At 48.5% G+C, this 27,794-nt stretch overlaps 1 protein-coding gene across 1 annotated transcript in view; it reads right to left on the bottom strand.

The window, feature by feature from the left end:
- The window catches only part of CDK15 (cyclin dependent kinase 15), a 456,073-nt gene that overhangs the window by 282,653 nt on the left and 145,626 nt on the right, over positions 1-27,794 (bottom strand). The window contains exon 4 of the mRNA XM_086958557.1: positions 21,858-21,937. Within this exon, the coding sequence (XP_086814683.1) occupies positions 21,858-21,937 (80 nt within the window). The remainder of the gene's footprint in view (positions 1-21,857; positions 21,938-27,794) is intronic.

Raw genomic sequence — 27,794 nt, 5'->3', positions numbered from 1 at the left:
TCCAGGGAAGGCATGGCTTGGCAGTTCGGGCTGGACTATTCCCATGAGGCACAGGGTCAGACTGAGTTGAATATGGCCATGTCTAGACTGGGGTGGCAGAGTGGGCTAAAGAACGGTGATGGATTAAACCCAGATCTGTTGACTGGGTGTGAGTGTTTGATTGGTTCAGATGCTCGGTCCATCACCATCCTCTTTTGTACGACAAAAATGCAAGGGGCACTGCACTCTACATGAACTTTTTGGCGCTGTCTTCATGCAAGGCCAACACGGCGACCTTCAGGCCAGAAATAAAATAACTAAACAAGTGTGTTCTTTTATTGAATGCCTTTCGTGTGTTTGTGAGTTTCAGACATCATGCCATGATCGCTCTACCGTTTGACAACTTCAGACTGCTTTAAGTAGATTGCAGCCTTTGCAACCATTTATGGACGGCGGTTATTGTTTATTTTTGTCATATTGCTTAATTTGTGTTTTGACCTGCACCCTCTGCCTTTGGCTCACATTTCATTTGATGCATAAATGTGTATTTTAATTGTTTGTTGGTTTACGTTTAAAGACAAGGTGTGGTTGTTATAGTTCTGTTTTTTTTGAGAAGGCAGAGAATAATTCCATACTAAGAAAACAGATCACTTCCCCTCATGGTCAGTGCTCGCAACATCTTAGTGCTTTTTGCCTAACTCTCAGCCATGCTGCACAGCAGCCGCACTGCAATACAACATGGCTCAAGGACATTGTTTAAGCCAATAGCTCTTGCATAGGCGGGGCCTGTTGGCTTTGCTGGTGCTTGTTACTTTTTTACGAATTTTTAATTTCTATGTCTATTGTATATGTTTGCGAATAAAACGCTGAAGACTTCCAAAGCCAGGCCTGTTGGCTATGCTTTTCCCTATATCGTCCATCATGCAATGCGTGGAAGCTGCAGGAAAAAGACAACAATGTCCCCTCAGCACTTTGAGAACTCTATCAATGTTTCAAAACAATTCAGCAATAGTTAGTTGGAACAATAAAAAGGATCCCAACTAGTAAGCCATGACAGGCCTAAACGTGCTGCCATGAAAGACTTGGAAAAGATTTTCATATGCACTGATTTATCTCACCAGAACAAAGGTCAGATTTGTACATTTGTATTCCCTGAGATACGGTATGAATGCAAAAGATGGACAGTGAAGGAATTGATCAGGATAGATGCCTTTGAACTATGGGTTAGAGGACACTTCTAAGAAGACCATGGACCCCCATGGAATACAAACAGAAGTATCTTTGATCAAATCAATGCAGAACTTACACAGGAAGCTAAGATGATTAGATTGAAGTTTACATCTTTGGACACATCAAGAAAATGACCCAGTTCCTTGGAAAAGACTGTGATGCTAGAAAACGTCAAAGGAAAAAGAGGAGCAGGACGACCAGCAGCAAAGTGTCTGGACTCACAGCAACAATGAACACGCCATATAGAAGTCGAAGAAACAAAAGAAGACAAGGCTCTTAGGGGACCGCCTATTTACATGGTCCCAGGAGTCATCATTGACAATAAGACAATGCCCGCTTTTATAACTGTATGGGTTCTGGGTTCGAGTCCAGAATGCACACCAATGATGTTCCACGATTGATGGCACCTATTGATTGGATGAACTGACGTTACAGGGTATGGACGGTGGGGGTCGATGGAAAGGGGTCTGTGAACAGCGGGAGGTAGAAAAAATAAGTAATTGTGCAACTGCCCCTTCCTGCATGATCTTCTCACAAATTGAATTAATCTGGACTAGAAAAAAAAAAGGAGCGCTTTAAAAAACTGTGAGAATTAAATGAGGAATTAAAGTAGACTATGGTAATCTTTGATTAATGTGCAAAGATCCGATGATTTGTTTGGGAATGAAAGCCTGAGATCGGGGATGATATTACTGAAAAGTTGGACATGACATCTGGAACCCCGATTGAACATCCAAAGCGCGCTCTCAGTCTTTGTAGCACTACCTCTCACGCAAGTGCACAAAGCAGGTGATGACATGAACACCCTAGATATCCTTTTGAGAACTGTCCAGAATGTATAATGTACTACAATATTCATAGACGCGACCCATACATAAAAAGAAATATAAATGTAGAATTCCGACAAGGAATAGAGCAAATTGCCTTAAGACACACCATAATCACCCCCTACAAAAGAAATCACCAGCCAGCCCACTGTAAGCAGCAAGCTAAAGACACATCCAAAACCGCCTCTTTATGAGCAACACCCTGGAGGGTGAACTATACAACAACTAAAATAATCCATAGAAGTGTATAATAGTCTACATAATGTATAATCAGGTTTTACGCTACTGAGAGGGACAGAATACACAGTCGTTGACGTCATGGATGGGCACCCTCCTCTTTGGTATGGGGCAACCTGAATCCCTAATCCAATCAGTTCACAGTATATAATATAGTAGGCCATAAAATGTTATTGTAGTGCCTGAAAAATGTCTTGGATCACGGAAATGGCCTGCCAGGTGTGCCAAATGTTCTTAGGAAATCACAGTCAGCAAATCCGTATTTGTCACTTGGAGCCTCAAGGACCTCTCGTGCCCTCTTCATTTCAACATGGACATGAGACGACTGGCCCAAGGTGTCTCTAAACCGCCCCTTTGTACTACTCTACCCCTCTCACAACACAAGCCTTCTTACATGCCGCGTCAAGCCACAGTGACAACTCTGGAGCACCACACTAATGCACGCCAGTGCTTCCCACATAAGCCTTACTATAACCCTACATATTGCTGACCATGAGCACGTTCTCTGGTTTGTACCGAACCGCCAAGGGAAGTAAAGGTCGGGCAGGCACCAAAAGAAACAAGGTAACTGCGTACACAAGCTGCAGCTTGCAGCAAATCAGACAAGGATTCCTGGTATGAAGGCCCAGCTTGCAAGGTAGTGGACAAGGCAACCATTAATGCAAGCCATATCTTGTACCTGATTTATACAAAGTCTAACAGGATAATAGAGCCAAGCCAGGAACAGAACCCCAATATGCAACTTCCAACACAATAGAAATGTTTATCTAAACGTTGTAACTGTCTATTTCCCGTATAGCTCATTCGTCAATGTAGGGAGTTTGAGCTGAAAAATACACTTGTTTGCCAAAGTATTTTCCAAAGAGAGTGACGTCAATGCCCTATAATAGTGGGAATATTACCTGGCACACTCCAAAGTATTGTCATACGTCACTAGTGCACCTTGAGAAAGTCTCAACATTATTTTAATGGAGATCCGCCTCATTCACTCACTGAGGAAGCCTGGTTAGCTTGCTTCCCTGGCTGCAGTTTAAAGTGTGTATTTACACCCAATCACTGTCAAAGTTCAACCTCCCCTCCCCATCCCCCCCCCACACACACTATAACATACATAGAACTTCAAACTAGGGTTGGGCAAAACAAATATAAATTCTGTAACTTTTAAAAGTTGAAAGTAGCCATTGTAAACCGGGATTGCTACCATAACCACATCTCCTGGGCCAAGTGGATAAACCAGTGCTCAATAGTCACACAGTATCAAATATATACTCATTTATCACCCTTCCCCATGCTAAACCCCAGACAACTAATCTGAATTTAAAAACCGAAACGATGTGGTACAATTCAGTTAAACTCAAAGCAAATAACAAATAATTAACACAGGAAACGATGCAATTAGTAACCTAAAAAGGCTAGACAGTTGTCATGTCCACCCAGTGCTTAATATGAGGCAGCGGTAGCCGGTGGAGGCCACCACCACTTATTTTTCCTGATCGAACATATACCCGAGAGCAAGAGTGAGAGAAAACCCCACAAAGGGGGAAGAAGGAGGAATGCAAAGGTTGCAATTGAAATTGAAATTAAATTGCATTTATACAGCACTTACTGCCCCTGACGAAGCGTTGAAACACTTAACTGCAAGTAGCACACCACCCGGAAGCCCAAAGTTAGCAGTCAGTCCAGTGGTTATTGGAATTAGTCTTGTATGCTAAAGGAAACCAATCTATGCATTTGTTTGCTTGTGGTACGTTAGTGACTTAGGTGTGATCATTAGAGGGGCTTTTGTGAGAAGTAAATGATTTAAAGAAAAGCTTGAAGACAAGCAGGCTTCAGATTTAAGAGTAGTTTATATATAGAAGAGGCATATAAGGCAAGCAGAGGTACATTCAAAATAAAGGAGAGTAATAATATTTCAAGTTCATGCAAGATTTTAAGAATATGGAGCGTAGTTTGGTGCAACAACACCCAATCTGTGGATGTAAATCTGAATAAAGAATCTGTTTTAAATTCTGCTATAAAGGAAAGTCGTTTTTTAAAGACGTGGCAGATACACACCTCACTGCAAAAAGTAAACCCAATGCTTGCTGAGATGCCTTTACCAGGACCCATGAAGAAGTGCAACACTGAAGCACATCACAGTACCATAATTACAATTTGACAACACCACCATCGCCCCACTGCAAGCAATAATAACCTAGAATGACTCCTAATCAATCAATCAATCAATCAGGAAATTGTAATGGCACTACTCACCCATGAGAGTCTCAAGGTGCTGAGGGGAGAGGGGGGTCCGCAGATCTGTTTAACCAAAGAGCAAGGTCTTGAGGGTCTTCCTGAAGGTGTTCAGGGAGGGGGCGCATCTGTTGTTTGCCGGTAGCTCATTCCAGGTCTTGGCTGCAATGTGAGTGAAGGATCTTCCGCCTGCTCTGGTTCTGTGAATGCGCAGGGTTTCGGCCAGTGCGAGGTTGAAAGATCAGAGGTTTCTTTTGGGTACGTGGAAGTTGATTCTGTCGTTGAGGTATTTGGGTCCGTTGTTGCGTAGGCATTTGTAGGCGTGAGTGAGGATTTGGAGACTGACTCTTTTCACATGGGGAGCCAGTGGAGTCTTCGTAGGTGTTGCCTGATGTGTTCGTGTCCGGGGATGCCGAGGACGAGTCTGGCGGCGGTGTTCTTTATTGTCTGAGTTTGCGGAGTAGGGACTTGAGTGTGTTTCCATAGTCCAGTCTGCTGGTGATGAGTGCGTGGTTGGCTGTCTTCCTCGTCTCAGGGGGATCCACTTGATGGTCTTGCGGAGGATGTGGAGGGTGTTGAAGCAGCTCGAGGTGACAGCATTGACCTGTCGGTTCATGGTGAGTGATGAGTCGAGTACGATGCTGAGGTGCTTGGTGTGGTCTGAGGGGGTAGGTGGGCTTCCGAGAGCGGTCAGCCACCAGGTGCTGTCAGAAGGGGTGGTACCGAGGACAAGGACTTCTGTATTATCGGCGTTGAGCTTCAGGCAGCTGTTGGTCATCCGGACTGCGACGTCTTGCATTCCTTTCTGGAAGTTGAGTTTGGCAGTGGTGGGGTCTTTGGTGAGGGAGAGGATAAGCTGGGTGTCGTCGCAGTAGGATACAATGTTGAGGTTGTGTTGTCTGACGATGTCTGCGAGGGGGGCCATGTAGATGTTGAAACGGGTGGGGCTTAGGGATGAACCCTGTGGGACTCAGCAGGTGATTTTTGTGGGGTCGGAGAGGAAGGGTTGGATTCTTATCCTTTGGCTTCTTCCGGTGAGAAATGACAGATCCAGTCCAGGCCTGTTCCTTGTATGCCTGTGTTGTGTAGTCTGGCGACTAGTGTGCGGTGGGAGACGGTGCCAAAGGCCGCTGATAGGTGTAGTAGGATGAGGGCTGCATAGTGGCCTTGGTCCAGGAGGGCGCGGATGTCGTCTGTGGCAGCGAGTATGGCGGTCTCTGTGCTGTGGTTGCTTCAGAATCCGGATTGGGACGGGTCGAGGACGGCGTTCTCTTCAATGGACCGTGTCAGTTTCCTGTTGACTGTTTTCTCTGCAACTTTGGCTGTGAAGGGGAGGAGACAGATGGGCTGATAGTTCTTGAGGTCAGTGGGGTCAGCTGTGGGCTTCTTGGGCAGAGGTCTGACTTCTGCGCTTTTCCAGTCATCTGGAAAGGTGCCTGTTTTGAAGGTGGTGTTAAAGGTGCGTTGGAGTTTGGGTGCGATGGCGGCCGCGTCTCTGTGGTAGATGTGAGGGGGCAGGGGTTAGTGAGGGCCCCAGAGTGGATGCCTTTCATGGTCGAGGCGGTGTCTTCGACCGTGAACGGTGTCCAGTTGGAGATGGTGGGCTGGCTGGTGTTTCTGTGGGGCGGGGGCCATCTGTGATGCCTGGTGGATGGTCGATGAAGATGTCGTAGAGGTTTTTGATCTTGAGGTGGAAATAGGTTCCAAGCTTGCTGCAGAGTTCTTGGGATGGGGTGATGTCTGTGGCTTCGCTGCGTGGGTTGGTGAATTCTTGAATGACACTGAAAAGATCCTTGGAGTTGGTTGAGTTGGCCAGGATTTTGTTGTAGATGAAGTTCCTCTTGGTGGCTCTGATCTGGTTGTGGTAGTCAGTCATGGCGTCCTTGTAGGTGGTGTGGATTTCGGTTGTCTTGGTGTTTCTCCAGTTCTTCTGCAGGTTTCGTAGTGCTTCTTGAAGAGCGGTGGTGAACCAGGCGGCTTTCCTGGGGCGTTGTCTGTCGGGGTTACGCAGCGGGGTGAGCTCGTCTGCGCAGGCGAAGATCGAGGTGTGGAGTTCTCCGGCTGCGTTGTTTGTGTCAGGTGCCCAGGTGTGGTTTTCTCGGGTGAGGGTGGAGTTAAGTTGCTCGTCTGTAACCTTGCTCCAGTTTCTTCATGGGGGACGTGGGGCTAGCTTGGGTGCCTTGGGTTTGTTGATGGCGAAGTGTACGCAGTGGTGGTCGGTCCATGGCGGCTGCATTGTGTGGCTGAATTGGACGCTGTTTCATGCTGCAAAGATGGGGTCGAGGGTGTGTCCTGCTCTGTGGGGCGGTGTGTTGATGAGTTGTTTAAGTCCGATGCTGGCGAGGTTGTCACAAAGGATAGTAGAGTTGGGGTCACTAGGGTTGTCGAGGTGGAAGTTCAGGTCTCCAATGAGTATGTAGTTTGTTGAGGAGATGGCGTGGGTTGCGATGAAATCAGTGATGGTGATGGCGAAGGGTGTTCAGGAGCCGGGGGGTCTGTAGATGAGGGTTCCTCGGAGTGTTGCTTTGGGGGTGGTCTGGATCTGGAAGTGCAGGTGTTCGGCGGAGGAGAAGGTTTCGCTGGAGGTGGTGAGGCTGAGGGTGCTCTTGTTGGCGATGGCGAGGCCCCCTCCTTGGTGGTTGGGGCGGTCTTTCCTCTGGATCTTGTATTCATCTGGGATGGCGGTGCTGATGTCGGGGGCGGGGGATGCGTTGTCCCAGGTCTCTGTGAAGAAGGCGATGTCGGGTGAGAGAGAGTCGAGTAGGTACCAGATTTCCATGGCGTGTATGTGTATGGAGCATAGGTTGAGAAGGATGCATTTTAGGGTGTCACAGGTGCTGGCGTCGGCGTTGTTGGAGTCCGGGGTGGCGGTGAGTGTCTGGTGGCAGTGGAGGCAGGAGAACTGGCCGTGGGTCGTGTTCGGCGAGGCCTGTTGGCATTCTCTAAGTCTTCCAGGGTTGAGTGTGAGGAGGATGGTGGTGTCATAGCAATGGGAAGTGGGAGGTCCTGGTTCCTGGAGCTGGCCTCAGTCGGGTCGCGGAAGGGCGCAGACAGGCTTGCTTAGGCGAGCCTACGGCGTGCCAGCGGCACGCCCGCTGCACTACCACACAGCGGCCGCCATTAAGTAGGGGGGGTGGGGGAGGAGAGGCTGGGCGGGGGAATTCCGGGGGAGAGGGGCCGCAGGGGCAGCAGTGGCGAAGGGAACAAGAAGGCATGAGAAAATAAAAACAGTGGTGGAATTACAGCAAGACACAGATGGGCACAATAACAGTTGCACAACAGGGGAAAATTAAGAAATAAACGGCTGAGAAAGGTTACGGTGGTTGCAAGCAGTCTGGTCCTAGTTGGAGCAGGCAGGAGACACAGGAGCGGGCAGCAGCCTCAAACCTCCCAAGGAGGAGGTCAGGGTCTGGAGGCAAGAGACGGCACAGCAGAGCTGCCGGGAGACAGTGGACCTAGACAGAGGATCGTAGGTCTTACCCTATGAGCACCTTCTACAGCAGTACCTGCAATACCATAAAATGTGGTTACAGTTTATGCAAATATTTTTACACCATACATAAACTACAGGAGGCGTGTTTGCAAAGTGGTGAAGAAAGGGGGTGTGGCATCAAAATAAATAAATTTAACAAGTTTAAAAAATGTAATTTAACATTATTTCCTAAGGGTTTTATATTAAGGCTCTCTCTCCATTATTTTCTAGGAGAGGGTGTGGCAGTACCAGTGGTTCGTCCTTTGTGGAGCTGCACTTAATCCAGTTCTGAGCTGGAGTACATTTAAGACATTTTGGGGTCATTTTCGGCTGTATTAACTTTAAAAGAACAGTTTGTGAATAGCAATAGGCTTACTCTTTTATGAACTGGTGCATGTCCCTCCCTAAACCCTTATTAACCCTCCCTAATCCCTCCTTACTCCTCCATAAACCCCTCCGATTTAGTATTAAATGTCCCCCTTTTTCCACCTACTCCCTCTATTGCCTTCCACATTTAATAATAAGTAGTAAACTTACATGGGTGGCGACAGTGGAGTAGCAAGAAAAAGAAACTTACCCCCACTTTGAACCAAGTATCATGACCTTGAGTGAGTGAATGTGTGAATTGTGCAAGCCCAAATGTATCTAGGGATTTTCAAGGGGATGGGCTTTGTACAGTAAAATTATTTAATTTTAGACAAAAAAGCTTCACGTTTTCCAGGTATTTCTCCAGAAGTGGCAAAAAAAAATTAAAGTCCATTCACTGTGGCCCACCTTCCACAGGGTTTTTTAGGGCCCCTTCTGAGAAAGTAGTAATGCATTTAAGTGTAAAACATCCAAATGGTGCATCTAATCAATTTACCCTGATCACACATCTAATCTACTATCATCCACTGCCGTTTTCATATTTCCTTTTTTACAGGTTTGAAATGCATCAAATAGTCTACATTAAATTATTATGTGTTACATATCAGTAACTAAATACCATAGGTTATTACAATCTTTGAAGGCCAATATTTTCCCTTAGTTATTTGTTCAAGGCAGCGAGCCGTTGAAGGGGGTTTGGGTATTCAAGAAACATATTACTTTCTGGTAACGGGCTTGGACATCAAAGTTCAACAATTTGCTGCACATATAACTTCAACTAACGTGACGTGAACACAATAATGGGTTTCCTTAGTCATGAGATCTTTGGTGCAAAGACTGACAAATACTCATTTGCACGTGACTTCACTTCAGCAATAAATCTCTTTAGCACACAAGAAGAGCTAGTGCTCTCTCTTTCACTTAAGGTTTTTAAAAAAAAGCTCTAGCAGCACTATTAGCTATCAAGGAGATCTTAAGAATTGCTGACTGAAGGAAAGATTGAAAGTAATAGGCAACTCCAGCTATCCGAGAGTCGCCCAGAAATATTTATTTTGGAACTTAGATAACAGGGTCTGGTTTTTTGTGATTTTGTTCTGTATGCACCTCTTACCTTTAAATGACTTAACAACAAGTTGGTCTTCCCTTGTGAGCACAGGAAGATTCTGTAACCTGTGTAATCTGGGCACTCAGAACATTGACCATATTCCTTTTGTTTGCCCAGTCATACTCCCTCATCACCTATGTATATTATGTCCTCTGTTTATACAGAATAATGTCAAAATTGTAGCTACAGCTCGTGAGTTTCTCCTTTTCCCAAAGAATGAATTAGTCTGAACAAAAATATTCAAGATTTTTAAGGTGTTTTTAAATTTTCTCTAGTCGTATTTTGCATTCCTGCCTAGATAGGGGTATGGGCACAACCATTTTATGTTTACTTAGTCTGACTGTCTCCTAACTGCAGGTTCAATTACTGGTTTATATGCCTTCCATTTAATTCTAGTACTTACTGAATCTGTGTACTCAAATCATTCTATCTAGTTGCTACAGTAAAAGAATTGTAATGGCATCCAACTCATTATACTGTTGCTCTCCATTTCCCCTTAATGTTTTTATAGATTCTAAAGTGTTCCTAAATTAGTCATGGAGTTAGTTCTGGACTCCACACTGAACTGTTGCTGCTAGATTGAATGAAGTCATCCTTTTGTGGATGCCGCAGCGTCTGGTGGTGTTGTCTGCCTGAGCTCCCTTGCATTTACTGTGTTATTGGGGGTAACGAGGAACCTGCCTGCCATTGCCAGATAACGAGGAGGACACCGGGGGGCTGCCGTGAAATAGACGAGCAATTACCAACCTCAGGACTCGAAGTCCCAGGAGTCCCTTGGCCGCCCACACCTGCATCGGGGCTTGAGCACCGCCCCCTTGCCGACGCCTCTTAACACCTCGCCGCACCCGCTTTGCGGGTGCCGCAGCGCCTGGTGGTGTTGTCTGCCTGAGCTCCCTTGCATTTACGGTGTTATTGGGGGTAACGAGGAACCTGCCTGCCATTGCCAAATAACGAGGAGGACACCGGGGGCCTGCCGTGAAATAGACAAGCAATTACCAACCTCAGGACACAAAGTCCCAGGACTCCCTTGGCCGCCCACACCTGCATCGGGGCTTGAGCACCGCCCCCTTGCCGATGCCTCTTAACACCTCGCTGCACCCGCTTCGCGACTGCCGCAGCGTCTGGTGGTGTTGTCTGTCTGAGCTCCCTTGCATTTACGGTGTTATTTGGGGTAACGAGGAACCTGCCTGCCATTGCCAGATAACGAGGAGGACACCAGGGGCCTGCCGTGAAATAGATGAGCAATTACCAACCTCAGGACTCGAATTCCCAGGAGTCCCTTGGCCGCCCACACCTGCATCGGGGCTTGAGCCCCGCCCCCTTGCCGACGCCTCTTAACACCTCGCCGCACCCACTTCGCGGGTGCCGCAGCGTCTGGTGGTGTTGTCTGCCTGAGCTCCCTTGCATTTACTGTGTTATTGGGGGTAACGAGGAACCTGCCTTCCATTGCCAGATAACAAGGAGGACACCGGGGGGCTGCCATGAAATAGACGAGCAATTACCAACCTCAGGACTCAAAGTCCCAGGAGTCCCTTGGCCGCCCACACCTACATCGGGGCTTGAGCACTGCCCCCTTGCTGACGCCTCCTAACACCTCGCCGCACCCGCTTCGTGGGTGCCGGAGCGTCTGGTGGTGTTGTCTGCCTTAGCTCCCTTGCATTTACAGTGTTATTGGGGGTAATGAGGAACCTGCCTGCCATCGCCAAATAACGAGGAGGACACCGGGGGCCTGCCGTGAAATAGACGAGCAATTACCAACCTCAGGACTCGGAGTCCCAGGAGTCCCTTGGCCGCCCACACCTGCATCGGGGCTTGAGCACCGCCCCATTGCCGACGCCTCTTAACACCTCGCCGCACCCGCTTCGTGGGTGCCGCAGCATCTGGTGGTGTTGTCTGCCTGAGCTCCCTTACATTTACGGTGTTATTGGGGGTAAGGAGGAACCTGCCTGCCATTGCCAGATAACGAGGAGGACACCGGGGGCCTGCCGTGAAATAGACGAGCAATTACCAACCTCAGGACTCAAAGTCCCAGGAGTCCCTTGGCCGCCCACACCTGCATCGGGGCTTGAGCACCGCCCCCTTGCCGACGCATCTTAACACCTCGCCGTACCCGCTTCGTGGGTGCCTCAGCGTCTGGTGGTGTTGTCTGCCTGAGCTCCCTTGCATTTACGGTGTTATTGGGGGTAACGAGGAACCTGCCTGCCATTGCCAGATAACGAGGAGGGCACCGAGGGCCTGCCATGAAATAGACGAGCAATTATCAACCTCAGGACACGAAGTCCCAGGTGTCCCTTGGCCGCCCACACCTGCATCGGGGCTTGAGCTCCGCCCCCTTGCCAACATTATTTATCTCAATACTTCCTCCGCTGCGCGGGAGCGTCCCGGGAGAAGCCCGGGACAAGGGCGGGACCGTCCAAGGCCGTCATAGGCCGGAGGAGGCCGGGCTGGGCCACCCCCCCCCAACGCGTATTCCATTTTAGGCGAGAGTATCTGCATGTGAACAGGGTCGTTAATATTGTATGTTTGATTCAATTGCTGGTATTTGTTTTGCTTTTATTGAGTAACCTCAGAATTAGTGATCATGGCACTTCGATCTGGGAAGGGAAGAAAGATTGCACCAAACACCATAGGGGGTAGTGTTACCGGGACACTAGACAACTTTATAACCAGAGCAGCAGTTGTCTTAGAACGTGAAATAGCCCTTACAGAAAAGCGGCTGAAATTACTTGGCTTGAAGCGGTCATCATTGGGCAACATTAAGAACGCTGTAACCCCAGAACAATTAGATAGCCAGAGATACAGCGGGATTAGTTTGCCAGAAGCGAGTAAAGGTCTAGCTGGGTATAACACTATTTCCTCTGTGAATATTACATTAGGCAGCAGCATATCATCTGAAGAAAGTGAGCCTACTGAAATAAGTCCACTAAAAGCCCAAAATTATCCTTCTTTAAAAATTCCATCAACAAGCTACAAACAACCTGGGAAAAGAAAGAGGGGGGGGTTGACTAATCAGATCCCTTGCTGCTTTTCTTCTTGTATTGCTTGTAATTGTGTACATAGTCAATTTTATTTACTTTTACGGTTATAGAATTATAACTGTATTTTATAATCCAATCTCATGGTGATACTTGTTCTTTTCCTCTTTAATGTCATTGTTATTAGCTGAATTTTGTACTTAACTATTGCTGCTAGGTCGAAGAATTTCCAGTTATCTTCATATGAGCACTTTCTTCCTTCTTTATCAAGATATATCCCCCATCGATTGCAAGGCTGTGGTTTTATCTGTCACAAAATTATACTTTCATGATATGCTGCTATATTTCAATTTTTTAAAACTTTTTTTCCTTCTAAAAAGTGAGTGATTCATCTCTTGTGATTTATATGAATAATACTCTACTGTAAAGGTCTCTATTTGCGCAGTGTAACACTTTATTTTATTGTGTGATTCTCTGTAACCTTTTAAGTGGACCTCTTTTTGAGTTCCATAACTTAATAAATAAAAAAATAATGACTATAACTTCAACTGCAAAATCGGGGAAGAAGAAAAAAAAACGTTCACGGTAATTCAGCCAAGTATGTGAAGGGATACAGTTTTGCAGCAGTAGATGTACATTTAGTTATGCCAATAATTACGTTTTAATTTAAATCCAAATGAGAGCAAACATCGGACAAATGAGTGTTGCTCACATCCAGTATTGTGTGGCATGCAATCAGTGGCAGCCGCCACCTACAAAAGGTAGAGGGGTGAGGGTGGGCGCAGGAGGGGGAGCGCGGGGGGGTTAAAAATAAAATAAAATTTACCTTAAGTTGATGGCCATGTCCCACGTCGCTCCGGGTGCTTCCTCTTTGTATCCCAGCAGGCGCCTGTGCTGCATCAGAGTCCCTATCCAATCCACACGGGGATCAGTCTGAGCAGACTAGAAAGACGCCCTGCTCAGACCAGGGAGTCTGTGGGGTTTCTCCAGCCCAGCTGCTTAATGCAGCCGGGCTGGAGAAGCCGAAGTGCGCATGTGTGTTTTGGTCGGCTTGAGACGCCGGTCAAACAAACATGTGCACTTGGAAAGTGAACATAAAACTCCTCCTACTTCCCCCTCCCATGCCCCAGCCAGACCCTCCCTGTACACGCTTGCTGGGCCAGCTGCTTAAAAATAAAACAATAATCAAATATCGTTTCATTTTTTAGCTGCTGGCTCTGCCCGCGGGGCGACTCTCCCCTGTCATTGCTGAGGAGCCGCCCCTGCATGTAATGTGGCACATGAGGACGAACCCTTACTGCACCCCCCACTAATAAAATGAACTCTGGAGGAAGTTGTTCTTCTTGTGGATTACAGCTCCTATGAAGCAGCGGGTCTCCAGTCATTTGAAGGTGAGACCCTGAGTGCCACTGGTAGTGTTGCTCTGTTCGGAGCCTAGTCCTCTCTGCCTGCCACAAGCCTATAGGGTACGCGGAACTTAATCAGCCCACACTTAAGCTGGTAGAACGGGGTCCTCACAACACCACTGGATAAGGATCTCCTCATAGAAAAGATAGGAGAGGTTGCTGAAGTGCATTTTTTAGTAAGTACTACTTTATGAACTATAAAATGCAGTTTGCGAATCAGGCCCTAGGTGTGTATCTGGCGCTCCTGCACTAACCAGAGCTTTATGTGCAAAAAAAAAAAAAAAAGTGTCAGGACCCTCGTTGGGAGGCCACTGCAGCTTGCATCAGGCATTGCCCCATCCAGAGCTGCCAATTACAGCCTCAACACGACTACTACCCATCACACTCTACAAGTGTGATAATTCAGCTTATTCTAGGCTCCCAAAGCTGTGAGAATGGCTTGGGCAGCTTGTATTTACATTTGTAATGTATATTGAAGTAATAAGCAACTGTTTTAGCGTTCATCTCTAAATTAACTAAACAGCGCCACCATGTGGCATAATGTCATAAGTGCCGGTGCGACAATTAAGTGCTGGTACGGAGCACCAGAAACCACAGGCTCAAATCAAGCACTGACTCTACCACTTTACAAAAAAGTAGTAGCTTTATTTGTGGTGCTTGAGTTAGAGTGTGGTGGCAGGTAGAAGTCATATGAAAGCTTGGCTCGATTTGTACTTGAGTGCCCAAGAGGACCTCGAGCGGTAAGTCAGGCAGGTATCTGGCTTGAGCCTGTCTCGATCTTACAGTGGCTCACTCCGCTCTAAATACATGTGATTAAATATATATGTGTATAGCTACCTTTGTGACTCAAGCCCTATGTATGCACCCTAGACGGGAAAAAGCAAGGCATGGATCCTTGTGAGTAGGCGCAACAGTCCTCAGATGCAACCCCTCCTTCTCCTGCATCAAAAGGGACCTCAAACTCCATCTCCTTAACAAATACTCTCCTGAACAAGGTCAACCAACCTAGACCTCAATATTCCGAGTTGGCTCCCATTTTAGGATTGTTGGTGAACGGACTATGCTAATCACCTTGTTTTCTTTTTTCTCTCCCCTCCCTTGCACAGTTATTTATTGTTCATGCTGTATTCTTTATCCGTGGTTTGCTTACTTACTGTCAGCCTTCTATGTAACGTAAGGCCCGTCTGTTTTTCACCGTGTGTATGTGAAGCGCTCTGATACCTACGGGTCTAGCTAACGCTATATAAAACTTTTAAAATAAAATAAATAAAAATAAGCACACTACACACCTATCAGATCATGACATGGTGCCGAAAATCAACAAGTTCACATTATGTTGTCTCCTGCGTACTTCTCACTTAGTCATCTTCCGGCTACTGAAGAGAGCCTTCCAAGTACGATCTTCAAACGCCCTCTAGTGGCCACTATTAGAACTTTCTTTTACAGCATTGGGCAGCCAATAACTCACATCTTTGTATGTCACCGTGCAAGCAAGGGTCACATTTCTTTGCTGTTCGAGCCGCTTGCCAAAGTGTGCCAGGATTCCCCTGAAGTCACCGTTGTACTGTGCAGGGACGAAATGGCCACTCATTCCATTGAGCATTTTCCTGGTGGTCTAAAGGAGGCCGGTTTTGAAACCCCAGGGTCGTTTCTGGCTTCTGTCACTTTCTCCAGCTCCGAGTTTATGACAGCAGCCACAGGGGGCTTCGAAAGGGGGAGAGGCATGGGAGACAGCGAACGAACTAAGATGGAGAAGAGGAAGAGGAAAGAGAGCGAATGGATGGATGGAGAGAGGCAGAGCGAGGCGAGAAAGGGAGTGGCGCTGGTTTGAGAATTTCTTTTTTGCCAGGGCTGCTTTTAGGTCCCTAGTCCGGCTCTGGAACTAAACAGGAAAGTTACATAAACACAAAATCCAACAAAGCACGCAGGAGAGAGGAATGTACAAGGATTTTTTTTTTTTTTTTTTACAATGAGTGAACTTCCAAGAGGGGCCTGAGCATGACAGTATTAGTTCTGAAAGTGTCTTTGAAAGAGGAGCGATCTGAGATCCGCTTTGAAGATCCAGGTAGAGAAGGTGGCACGGAGCAGTGGGGGAAGTGAGCTCCAGATTCTCACCGCATTGCCTGAGAAGGATTGTGCCATCAATCTTTCCCTTTTGAAGACGGGGGGGCTCAAGCAGAAGCTTTTCCGCACCTTTCGTGACGTCACTTCCTGTTGTGATGTCAGCGCCACCCCCCCACTTCTTTTTTAGGACTTGTACCCTGCTGTGAAGGTATACTGGATAGAGACAGAGATACCTCTTGGATTTGTGTTTGATACCTTGATGGGCAAATACAGAGGGGCAAACATTTATAATAATCTTCAGATGTGTGTGGGGGGGGGGGGGGCAGGGGGTAGAGGTGGTGGAAGGAATGATGGGAAGTGCTATGTTACTTATGTTACACTGTTTTCACAGTATTCACCATCTCCATGACTCCTTGACACTGTTACTTTTCAGGCCTCACTGAGCGACCACTGAGCCTTGCTGAGGCCTGGTCGCCCCCACGCTCCTCCTGCCTGCCCTACCTGCCACTGCATCGCTGACTCCTCGCCTCATGCAGGCAACCCAGCCGCCGCTGAACCGCCCGCCCGCTTGGACCCGACTTTCCCGCCGCTGCCTCCCTGCGGCCCCGCCAGCCGATTGGACCCCCGCTCCCGCCACACAGCAGACCCTCCCTCCCGGCTCCCTTCTTAAGGGGACCACTGCCTCACCCTCGGGAGCGACCACTGAGCCTTGCTGAGGCCTGGTCGCCCCCACGCTCCTCCTGCCTGCTCTACCTGCCGCTGCATCGCTGACTCCTCGCCTCGTGCAGGCGACCCAGCCGCCGCTGAGCCGCCCGCCCGCTTGGACCCGACTTTCCCGCTGCTGCCTCCCTGCGGCCCCGCCCCCCGCCAGCCGATTGGACCCCTGCTCCCGCCACCCAGCGGACCCTCCCTCCAGGCTCCCTTCTTATGACGCTCACTCCCACGCGCAACGTTGACGCGCAGCGGGAGCGCCGATTGTGCGCTGAAGGCGCGCCAAAGGCAAGCCCGTCTGCGCCCGTCCGCGCCTGGACCGCGTCCAGTGCCACGACCCCTGGCCCCCGCCGATGCAAGACTACCCGACGGACCTACGACGCCGCCACCCTCAACGCTCTCAATGACGGACGGAACCCTGCCTGTTACCGAGCCACCCTGAGACGCACCCACGGACCCTTCGCCTGCCAAGCCTGCCATTTCTCCTGCTACTGGAACTGCACGGCCCCCGCCAAGACCAGCCCCAGCAGCAACCACCTGAAGTGCATCCTGCTCAACACCCGCTCCATCCACAGGCACACCGTGGAACTCTGGGACCTGCTTGACACGACAGCACCGGACGTCGCCTTCCTCACCGAAACCTGGATGAACGCCTCCTCAGCGCCCGACATCGCCATAGCCATCGCGGACGGATACAAGATCACCCGGAAGGACCGCGTCAACCAGATGGGAGGAGGCATCACCATCGTACACAAGAACACCATCCGCATCTCAACTTACTCCGACGAAACCTTCACCGCCGCCGAACACCTGCACTTCCAGATATACACTGACTCCAAGACCACCCTCCGCGGCACCCTCATCTACAGACCACGGGACCACGCACACAATTCAGCGAAGACATCGCAGACTTCATCAGCCCGCACGCCCTTCCCTCCGCCGACTACATCCTCCTAGGAGACCTCAACTTTCACCTGGAGAACAACAACGACAGAAACACCACCGCCCTGCTGGACAACCTCGCCAACCTCGGACTCAAGCAACTGGTGAACACCCCCACCCACTATGCCGGCCACACACTTGACCCCGTCTTCTCATCCAGGAAGCACATCTCCTTCAGCCACGCCACCGGACTCTACTGGAACGACCACAGCTGCGTCCACTTCAGTTTCAAAAAAACTATGACCCACCACCACCCGCAACAGGTCACCCGCCGATGCTGGAGCAAGATCACCGCCGAGCAGCTCACCGCCTCCCTCAGCCAGAACACTCCCACCAGCACAACGGACCCCAACGAAGCAGCCAGCAACCTCACCACGTGGCTGACCGCCTGCGCCGATGACCTCGCACCACTAAAGAACCCTCCCAGCAGACACGGCAGCAAGAAAACCCCCTGGTTCACCGACGAACTCAAGGAATCCAAGAAGAACCGCTGCACCCTCGAGAAAGCCTGGCGGCTCACCCACACCACTGACAACAGGACCGCCCTCAAGCACGCCATCCGCAAACACCATCAGCAGATCCGCGCCACCAAGAAGACGGCACTCAAAGAACGACTGGACAACAACACCCACGACAGCAAGGAACTCTTCAGCATCGTCGAAGAGTTCTCCAACCCCAGCGCCGGAAACAATGACATCACTCCCTCACAAGACCTCTGCAACTCACTCGCCTCGTTCTTCCACCACAAGATCGCCGACATACACAACAGCTTCGACGCACAGACCACGCACCCTACCACCAAACCAACGCCCGCCACCACCACCCTCTGCAACTGGACCCCGATCAGCACCGAAGACACCACCCACACAATGAACTCCATCCACTCCGGATCACCAACCGACCCGTGCCCACACCACGTCTTCAACAAAGCCGACGCCACCATTGCGCCCCATCTCCGAGACACCATCAACTCCTCCTTCCACACCGCCACCTTCCCGGAGAGCTGGAAGCACGCCGAGCTGACCGCCCTCCAGAAGAAACCAACGGCGGACCCCACCGACCTCAAGAACTACCGTCCCATCTCGCTCCTTCCTTTTCTGGCCGAACCCAGAGAGTCCGCCTCCCTCCGTTCAGATCCGAGGCCACCGAAGTCATCTGCTGCGTACCACAAGGATCTTCATTCAGCCCAACCCTCTTCAACGTCTACATGAGCCCCCTCGCAGCCATCGCACGCCAGCACAACCTCAACATCATTTCCTACGCCGACGACACCCAGCTCATCCTCTCCCTCACCAGCGACCCCACCACCGCCAGAGCCAACCTACACGAAGGGATGAAAGACGTCGCCGACTGGATGAGGAACAGCCACCTTAAACTGAACTCGGACAAGACGGAAGTCCTCATCCTGGGATCATCACCCTCCGCCTGGGACGACTCCTGGCACCGCTCCCAAACTGACGGACCACGCACGCAACCTGGGCTTCCTCCTGGACTCCTCCCTGTCAATGACCAGACAAGTCAACGCCGTCTCATCCTTGTGCTTCAACACCCTGCGCATGCTCCGCAAGATCTTCAGATGGATCCCCACGGAAACTAGGAAGACCGTCACCCAGGCACTCGTCACCAGCCGACTTGACTACGGGAACACCCTCTATGCCGGAACCACAGCAAAACTTCAAAAAAGACTCCAACGCATCCAGAATTCCTCTGCACGACTCATCCTCAACATCCCGACACAGCCACATCACCGGACACCTGAGAGACCTGCACTGGCTCCCCGTCAGCAAGAGAATCACGTTCAGACTCCTCAGCCACGCACACAAGGCTCTCCACGACCTGGGCCCCAAGTACCTCAACGACCGCATGACATTCTGCACACGCACCCGCCAGCTACGATCGACCAGCCACGCACTCGCCACCGTACCACGCATCCGCAGAGCCACCGCCGGAGGAAGATCCTTCTCCTACCTGGCAGCCAAGGCGTGGAACTCCCTCCCCACCCACCTTCGGAGAACCCAAGACCATCTCGCCTTCAGGAAGCAGCTCAAGACCTGGCTGTTCGAGCAGCAACTTTCCCCTCCCCCAGCGCCTTGAGACCCTCCCGGGTGAGTAGTGCGCTATACAAATGACGTGATTGATTGATTGATTGACTACGCAGACTGACTGCTGGTTGCTAGTCATCCCACAGTTGAGAGCTCTTTGGGCAGGAGGGAAGGTGGTCTTCAACCTTCAGTTGAACCCCTGTTGATGTGACTAGTGGCTTTTGTGTTTCATACACAGTGTACATGAGTGTCTCCCCGCCTCAGCGCCTGGAGCATGTGTATACTGTGTCTTTATCGCAGCACCTCTCAGGACACCATGCAGAACTTCCCACGCAGGCTTCACTGCAACCACATACTCTACCAGCCACGAACCAGGGAACCCGCCATTAAAGCTCTGGGGTGCAGAGGGTATCCAGGGCAGCTGTTCCCACGAGCACTGGCTTGCACCAAATCAGACAAGGCTTCCTTCACCAGCGCAGTTTCATTCGGTTTCCAAGGGAGAAGTTAATACTTTCCTTGTTACTGCGTTAGTGAGAAGAACCTGTTTGACTACACGCACCTCCTCTTTTGTCCTTAGATTGGACAGGGACCCCACTCTAGAAGTCTGGCCCGGAATACACATCCCTCTAACCATTTGGTGCCTGCCCTCCTCCTCTAATGTGGAATGCCTGGAAGGAGACTCCCTGCACAGAGTCCTTAGAGATATGGCTCTTGAACATGGCAAACCCAATGATTTGTTCTGCCCCTTAAACTAGCTATGAACTGACTCTACAGAGCCACTTTCATGTATTCATCTGAGATTAGACAGAGGCTCTGCAGGACAAGTCCAGACAGCTCTATAACCAATGTTTCTGTTTCCCCCCATCCTGGTACGGGCTAGGGTCTGGGAGATCCCTTATGCTGTGCTTTGCTAGAAAGTTGAAGTTGTACTCCAGCTTTACTACTCTTAAGACGAGATGAGATGTCTGTCCCTGAGAAAAGCCAGATGGCTTAAGCCTGTTCGGATTTAATAGGAAGACATTTTATGCCCCCACCTATGATACAAGTGTTAAATTGCAAATACATCGTGAATTAAGTCCAATTGAAATTGCATAGACGGAGCAGCTCAATGTAACTGGCTGCGCCCTACAGGATGATTTTACTAAGCAGTACATTTGTTCCGACCACTGTACACCTACCTATATTGTAAAGTACATTAACCTGCACAGGTAGATATAAGACTTAAGCATGAGCGGATTTTGCGGATTGGCAATCCGCGAATTTGCGGATTTGCAAACTCGCAATCCGCAAAATCCGCGAATTCCCGCGAATTTGCGGATTTTTTTTTTTTTTTGTGTTCGCCCGTGTTTCTGCCAGTTCGCGAGGGGTTTTTACAATTTCGCAATTTGCGAACTTACCTGTCGGGTCGCAAGTTTTGCGAACTTGTTGTTTCTACGTGTCCAACCTGTTTGGGACACTCTTCTTCATCACTGCCACTCTCTGTCACCACTGCCACTCTCTGACTACTCATGCCACCCTCTGGCCCACCCATGCCACCCTCTGTTTCATCACCACACCCTCTGGTTGTCCAGTGTACATTATTTTTGGCAAAGCAAAGCACACCTTCCCTGCCTCAAGTGACCTGAATTAATTTGGGGCTGATTAATGTGTCACAGAATATTTTTTTAGCTGGCACCTGCTTCCTTAGTGCGCCCTGATTAGTGATCTTTTGCACTTGCTAAGTGCTTTCATTGTTGCAAAATTAGTTACAACACCTGCCCTGCCCCAACTGACAATAATGAATTAGGGGCTGATTAATGGATTTTAACTTCCAGCCTGGCTCCTGCTTGTCTCCCTTAGCTGTAATTCAGGACCTTTGTGGCATATGTGTAACTATTCTGAGGTTCAGAGCAGGGTCACATAATAGTTGCAACTGGCAACTGAACTCTGGAGGGGCCCCTCAGGAAGCACTACAGGAAATGGCTACTAATGATGAGCCTGAACTTTTGAACCTGGTAAGTAGTTACTTTCAGTTTTGCTAAAATCGTATTTCTGCAATTTCGCACTTATTCGCGGGGCGCGAACTCACGCGAACAGTGCGAGCAGTGCGAGCAAAATCCGCTGCTCGCGGATTTGCGGATTTTTCAGGAAATTCGCAAATCTCGCGGATTGCGGATTTCCCGAAAATCCGCAAAATCCGCGAGCGGAACGGATTTTCCGCCCATGCCTAATAAGACTATGTTGCAGAAATAATGCAAATGTACGTATGTGGCAAGCATATGCCTTTTACCTTCGCGGATGGCTGTGAAAGGGACACCTTCCTCCGTCTTCATGCTGATAACCTTCAAAGCCACAAGCTGCCCATTTATTCTAAAAAGAAGGAAGTAGAATTAATGCACTAACCTGCTGCATGGACAAAAATAATGCTTCATTGATTTTGCAGTGTGTTCATGATATAATGCTATAATATGCAGGCATATATCACTATAAATAGTGCTATATGCCTGTTGAAGTGTATGCTGTAGGTTTATATGAAGACTAGATGCCTATTTTTGAGAGTACTCAAAGGTACCTATATAGGTTCGAGTCAGCTTCGGAGGTTGGACCGCCATTAAAAGACTGTGGGAAAGGGACATCGTAATCCCTACAACATTGCCTGCGCAGGACCCGCCACCATGCAAGGGATATGCCACCCCAATTGGATATTAGATCCTATCGGAGGCAGCAGTCTTTCCCCCCAACCTCTGCGGTCCAAATGCCTGCATTGTAATGTGGTAGTCAGACCAATGTATCAGGTATCAGGCGGACTGCCACCGACGGTCTATCGGTGTAGGTCCGCCCGACATCGTAGTCAGGCCCTAGGTCTTCAATTGCACATTCAGTATTTCTACTCTTTTTGATAAGGCCTGTGTCAATGGAGTTGATGGACCGCACGGGAAGCCTCTCCCCTTAATATACCCGGGCTCTTCTGTGGAATCATCAAACTCACCCCTCTTCTAATTCTGTAGAGGGGTGAGGTTTAATAAAAGACACACTGTAAGGCCAACAAACCTCCAGTTATTCGGCTACTACCTCCACTTCTAGGTAGCTTATTTCAGTTCCAAGGAGCAATACCCACTCATCCTCGCCATCTCACCACCATTTTGCAGGATGATGACCAATGCCCATAGATGGACATAGGTTCCCCTGGTGCTTATCCAAGACCTCCATCCCCACTTCCTCCATGCCCTCTACCTTCACACAGCAGCCAGACCACAGACCATACGGTTCCAGTTACACCGCTCCCTTCAAGCTTCAAGTCCTTTTCCAGAAGAAACTTTCCTCCATGTTGCCGACAAATGTGGCCCAGCACAGTAGGACATCAAAAGCCCCCACCAGGAAAGCCCACAGTGCCCCCAGATATCTCTGGCATTTCTTCTTATGACTTAAGTCTTCAATCTTAAAGTGCATTTGAATGAAACACAGATTAATATGTATTTACATATTTTGTATTTACATAGTGTGAACCTAGTTTAAAGGTAGTGTACTGCTGCACATGGTCAAAGACACAGTTAATATGTGATAGAATGGGTAGGTGCTTTGTAGGCAGTTATTGCATCATGATGTAGTGTTTCTTAAAGACCCGAGTCACGCAGCTCTTTCTTAAATTACAGCATGGTTGGGGCAGTCCTGATGGATAATGGGGTTCTCCACCACATACTGGGTGCACGAATGGAGAAGACTTGTTGCCTTGTTTTTTTTCTTTGTTTGCACTTCTTTCTGATGGAACTTACAGTATGTTCTCCTGGATTACTTTGTATTGGAAAGTGGTGTTGGTGCTTACAGAATAGTCTTGACTCGGACTATAGGAGGTATATTTTAAAATATCTTTGAGGATGTGGCCAGTGCCTAAAAGCATGGGGATTTCCTGACAGAGCGTCCATACTCCAACACAGGGATGACTGAGACTCCTTCAAAAGCAACAATTTTATCAAGTACAGGCACAGTGGTAGGAGACACCTGAGTACCTGAAAACTGTATATCAGTTTTCTTCTATGGATTATTATAAGGTAACATACCTAGAGGTCTTACTCCTTTACTTCTTGCTCTGTTACTTGATTTTTAGGAACACGGAGGGCTGTGCAACGTACGGCTAAGTCTAGATTGGAGTGCACATGTGATCTGTTTATCCTATATGTACTTCTGCTCACTATGTATCCTAAATTGTTCCCTTTATTTTGTCTGACCGCCTATATAGCTTTTTTCATGCAACTGCTATGATTGTTTTTATTGTGTATTTCTATTGCTGATGTAAAGCGCTCTGATACCATAGGATGGAGCTAGCGCAATATAAAACCTTCAAAATAAATAAATAAATACATTTAAAGAAGCGGAGAGGCAGGGGTTGGAGCCCTGGTTTCTGGGACCCTGTTATGGTCCTAGAGCTGACTGGTACTGCGTGAATGCTAGTTCTCTTGCCATGGATCGCAAAGGTGAATGGGAATCGAACATTTGAGGTAGACTTCAATGTTGCCTTTTACTAGGGAGAGACCTAGGCTAGAATAGCGTTGTTTGAGCTGTTAACAGGACTTTGCAGGGGCTGTTCATAAAGGCAGAGTCTGGCCCCTAAAGCATCTTCTAAGTGCTGTCCCACATGGAAAGCTTACAATCTTGAGGCTTTGGGGCAAAGACTTTGGGGCTTATTAGGATAGCGGATTTTCCGCATCCTCTGGGCCGGCGGAAGCCACCGCCGGCCCGGAGGATGCGGAAAAAACGCTGCAGACCCACCAAAGACCCACCGCCACATTAGGATGGCTGGTGGGTCCTGGTTTCAGTCCGCTGCTTTTCTGCAGGGGTTGGCTTACAAACGCGGCGGAAAAGCTCTAATATGGAGGCGGTGTCTCTCAGACACCGCCAGCCATATTAGGATGGGTTTCAAAACATGCTTTTCCGCGGGTTTTCCGCCGTGGAAAAGCATGTGGAACTTCACTGCAGGGGCCCGTTGCGGGGCCCCTGGGTGAAGAGGGGGTGGGGGGTGCACTCCCCCTGCATTTGTATGCAGAAATCGGCAGGCACCACACGGCGCCTTCCGCTTTCTGCATACAAATGCAATGTATGCATTTTTACCATTGCGGCGGGTGCAGTTGAAGCTGCACCCGCCGCAATGGTAAAAATAGAGGATGTGACCGCCAGGGTGGCGGTCACATCCTAATTGCACAGGAGGGAACTCCGCAGGCCATACGATCCTAATGGGCACCCTTAGTCGGTCATATTGAAGTTAGGTGCCATGTAACAGCTGCCTAATAAAGAGGAGTCAGGCGGGAATACACATTAGGAGAAGCTGTTTCAAAGTTAGAAATTAGTGACCCGTCAGTCCAATGTTAATAATACTGAATAAAGGATCAGATATCAAAAGGATCGTAAAGATATGAAGGGCTTGTTTCCCAACCATTAAGAAAAGAAACATAGAAATACTGCCACCTGTTGAGAAAAACAGAGTAAAATGCAACATAAGAGGCCTTTAGGCCTGTGTCCTCAACTCACAACACAATCCTCATTAGGAAATATGGGACTTTAGTTATCAGGTTGGACAAACTATTTGAAAAGTTAACCAAACGCCTTAAGGAACTAGAAGAGAAAGTCAATATGGGCAAATGAGGAACGAACAAAAGGATGTGTCCACCAATATATCAAGCACTTTCAATCAGAAGAAAGGGTTTTGGGGCTCCCTTCTGAGGAAAAGTGTGATGATCCAACATGCTTTGCTACTCAGTGGATTCGTCACTCTTAGCATTAAATGTTATGGATCAAGCCGTGACCTTTACAGAGTAACAAAGAACTGCAGGTACCTCGTTGTTATCACATAAAGGTATCTGCTTCAATGAACCTCAGAGTACGGAAGGGGGGGACCTATATGTATTGTATGTATGACTGAGGCTAGGCTTTGGAATCAGCGAGAACATGTTAACCTAGATGTTTGGCATTCACAAGATCCAAATATTTCATGAATTAGCTTTGTAGAGAGTAAGCTAAGAGAAGTTCTGAATAAAATAAAAAACAGATTTCAAGTCGAAGGGGTTCATTAAATAGAGGTGCTCATCAAGCCAAGCTGTTGGTGGCGTGGTTGGGCGATAGTCTTTTGGAACCTGGCGAAGGGTTAAGCAGTGTCGGACTCTCCGAGGGGCTTCCTATCTGAGGGAGTGACCCAAACGAAGTGTGTATTTTGTACCCATTCCATACTTCTTGTAACCCGTGGCTTTATGGCAAAGGGAGATAGTTTCCGGTAAAGTTTTTAAAAAAGCAATGGATTTGTTGAGATTGTTAGGCATCCCGCTATTAAGGGTTGTTCTCCCATTAGATGGGCGTGAATATGCCGGATCACCATTTCTTTCAATTCTTTGCATCCTTCAAGGAAATTGTAGGGGATTTTGCAGAGGTTGAAAGTGGTTATTCTCATTTAACAGCTTCAACCTACTATTAATACTTGTCATATACTTGTGACCTGCAGTCTGCACCACAACGATGCCGGAGTTGTAATAAGGTCCTTCCTAAATTCTTCTGGCAGGCCTCCAAGCTCTTCACTAATACAGATAGCGGGAAGGAGAAGGAAGAACAGGCTGTGACAAAATGTCTGCTGTTAAATGCTAGATCATTGGTCAAACATAGCATTGAACTTGCGGACCTAATACTTGAGACAAAAGCTAAAATAGCGTTCATAACTGAATCTTGGACTGATGCAGGATCAGGCCCAGACATTGTTAAAGCCACCCCCCCTGATTATAGGTGTTCGGTTCAGAACAGAGTGGGAAAAAGAGGTGGCGGATTGGCCATCATCTATCACAACTCAGTGAGAGGGAATTTTCAGCCAGCTGCTACAGATCTAGGAGAAGCACTGGCTTTTAATTTCAACCTGTCGGATCACCAAACCCTCATAGGATTCCTACTTTACAGACCCCCAGGGGCCAAGGCCCCATTTGTAGCTGCACTAGGCAGTCTGCTAGAAGAAGCAGTATGCGCCAAGACTTTTACAGTTTTAGGAGATTTTAACTTTCATTTGGACAGCACATCTGACACGGATACGCGTGAACTTTTGGAATTGCTGGAAGGGGTCGAGTTAAGGCAATTGGTGACTGGATCTACACACAAAGCGGGGCATACCCTAGACGGCGTTTTTTCAAACCATCCCAATCTAATGGTATCGGCTATATGCCCGGTTCCCTGGTCAGATCATGCCGCAGTGTATTTTAACATCACCCTGGCCCCCACCACTAGACTTAACAAGGTGAGGAACCCAGCTAGGACAATTAGGAAATGGAAAAACTTAGAAGGCACGACCCTCAATGACCTATTAAAATCCTTGATGGTGCCCTTTCCAGGAGACGTAGAGGAGGCAGCAACGGCATACACTAATTGGGTAAATAATGCATCTGTGCGATTGGTACCCCCAAAAACTTACCACTCCACCCACTCAAGACCATCGGCCCCGTGGTTTTCAGAGGAGATCAGGGATCATAAAGTCCTTTGTAAGAAACTGGAAAGAAATTGGCAGAATAATTATTGTGAGGATGATAAAAAAATACTCAAATTGGAGCTGGCAGCTTATAAAGAGAGGATTGGAAAGGCAAAACGTGCATATTTTACCAAGCGCATCAAGGATGCAAGCAATTCCCCTAAAGAACTCTTACATACAGTGTCCTTGTTGGCAGTTCCCAAACCGGTGGAGGTACCCCCCAGTCGGGATCTATGTGAGAATTTGGCCAAATTCTTTCAGAACAAGGTGGAGATGATTTTCTACTCCCTGGATGATCAAGTAAAGATCATCCCCCCGGAAACCAACTTAGGGAACATAGAGCTCAATGGGCAAGAAAACAGGCTCACTAACTTAGTCCCGATCTGCGAGGAGGAGGTTAGGCGACGACTCCAGAAGCTAAAATCGGGCTCTCCCAGTGACCCCTGCCCAGCCACGATAGCAAAATACGCTGCTTCTCCAATAGCCTCTGTGCTCACCCCACTATTCAATAACATGTTGGAAAAGGGGGAGTTTCCCTCCCGCTGGAAACAGGCATCCATCCTGCCCCTCTTAAAAAAAACTAACTTGGATGTGGCCGATTTGAACAACTATCGGCCCATCGCCAGACTTCCGCTGCTGGCCAAGATCATAGAGGGCATATTGAACACTCAGCTGAGCACTTTCTTGGGTGCGGGGCAACATCTTGATCCCTCACAGCACGGATTTCGGGCTGGGCAC

The sequence above is a fragment of the Lissotriton vulgaris genome, chromosome 2_1 (genome assembly GCF_964263255.1).
Source record: "Lissotriton vulgaris chromosome 2_1, aLisVul1.2, whole genome shotgun sequence".
Taxonomy (NCBI): Eukaryota; Metazoa; Chordata; class Amphibia; order Caudata; family Salamandridae; genus Lissotriton; species Lissotriton vulgaris.
The sequence above is the reverse complement of the archived record's forward strand: the minus strand, read 5'-3'. Positions and strand labels throughout refer to the sequence as shown.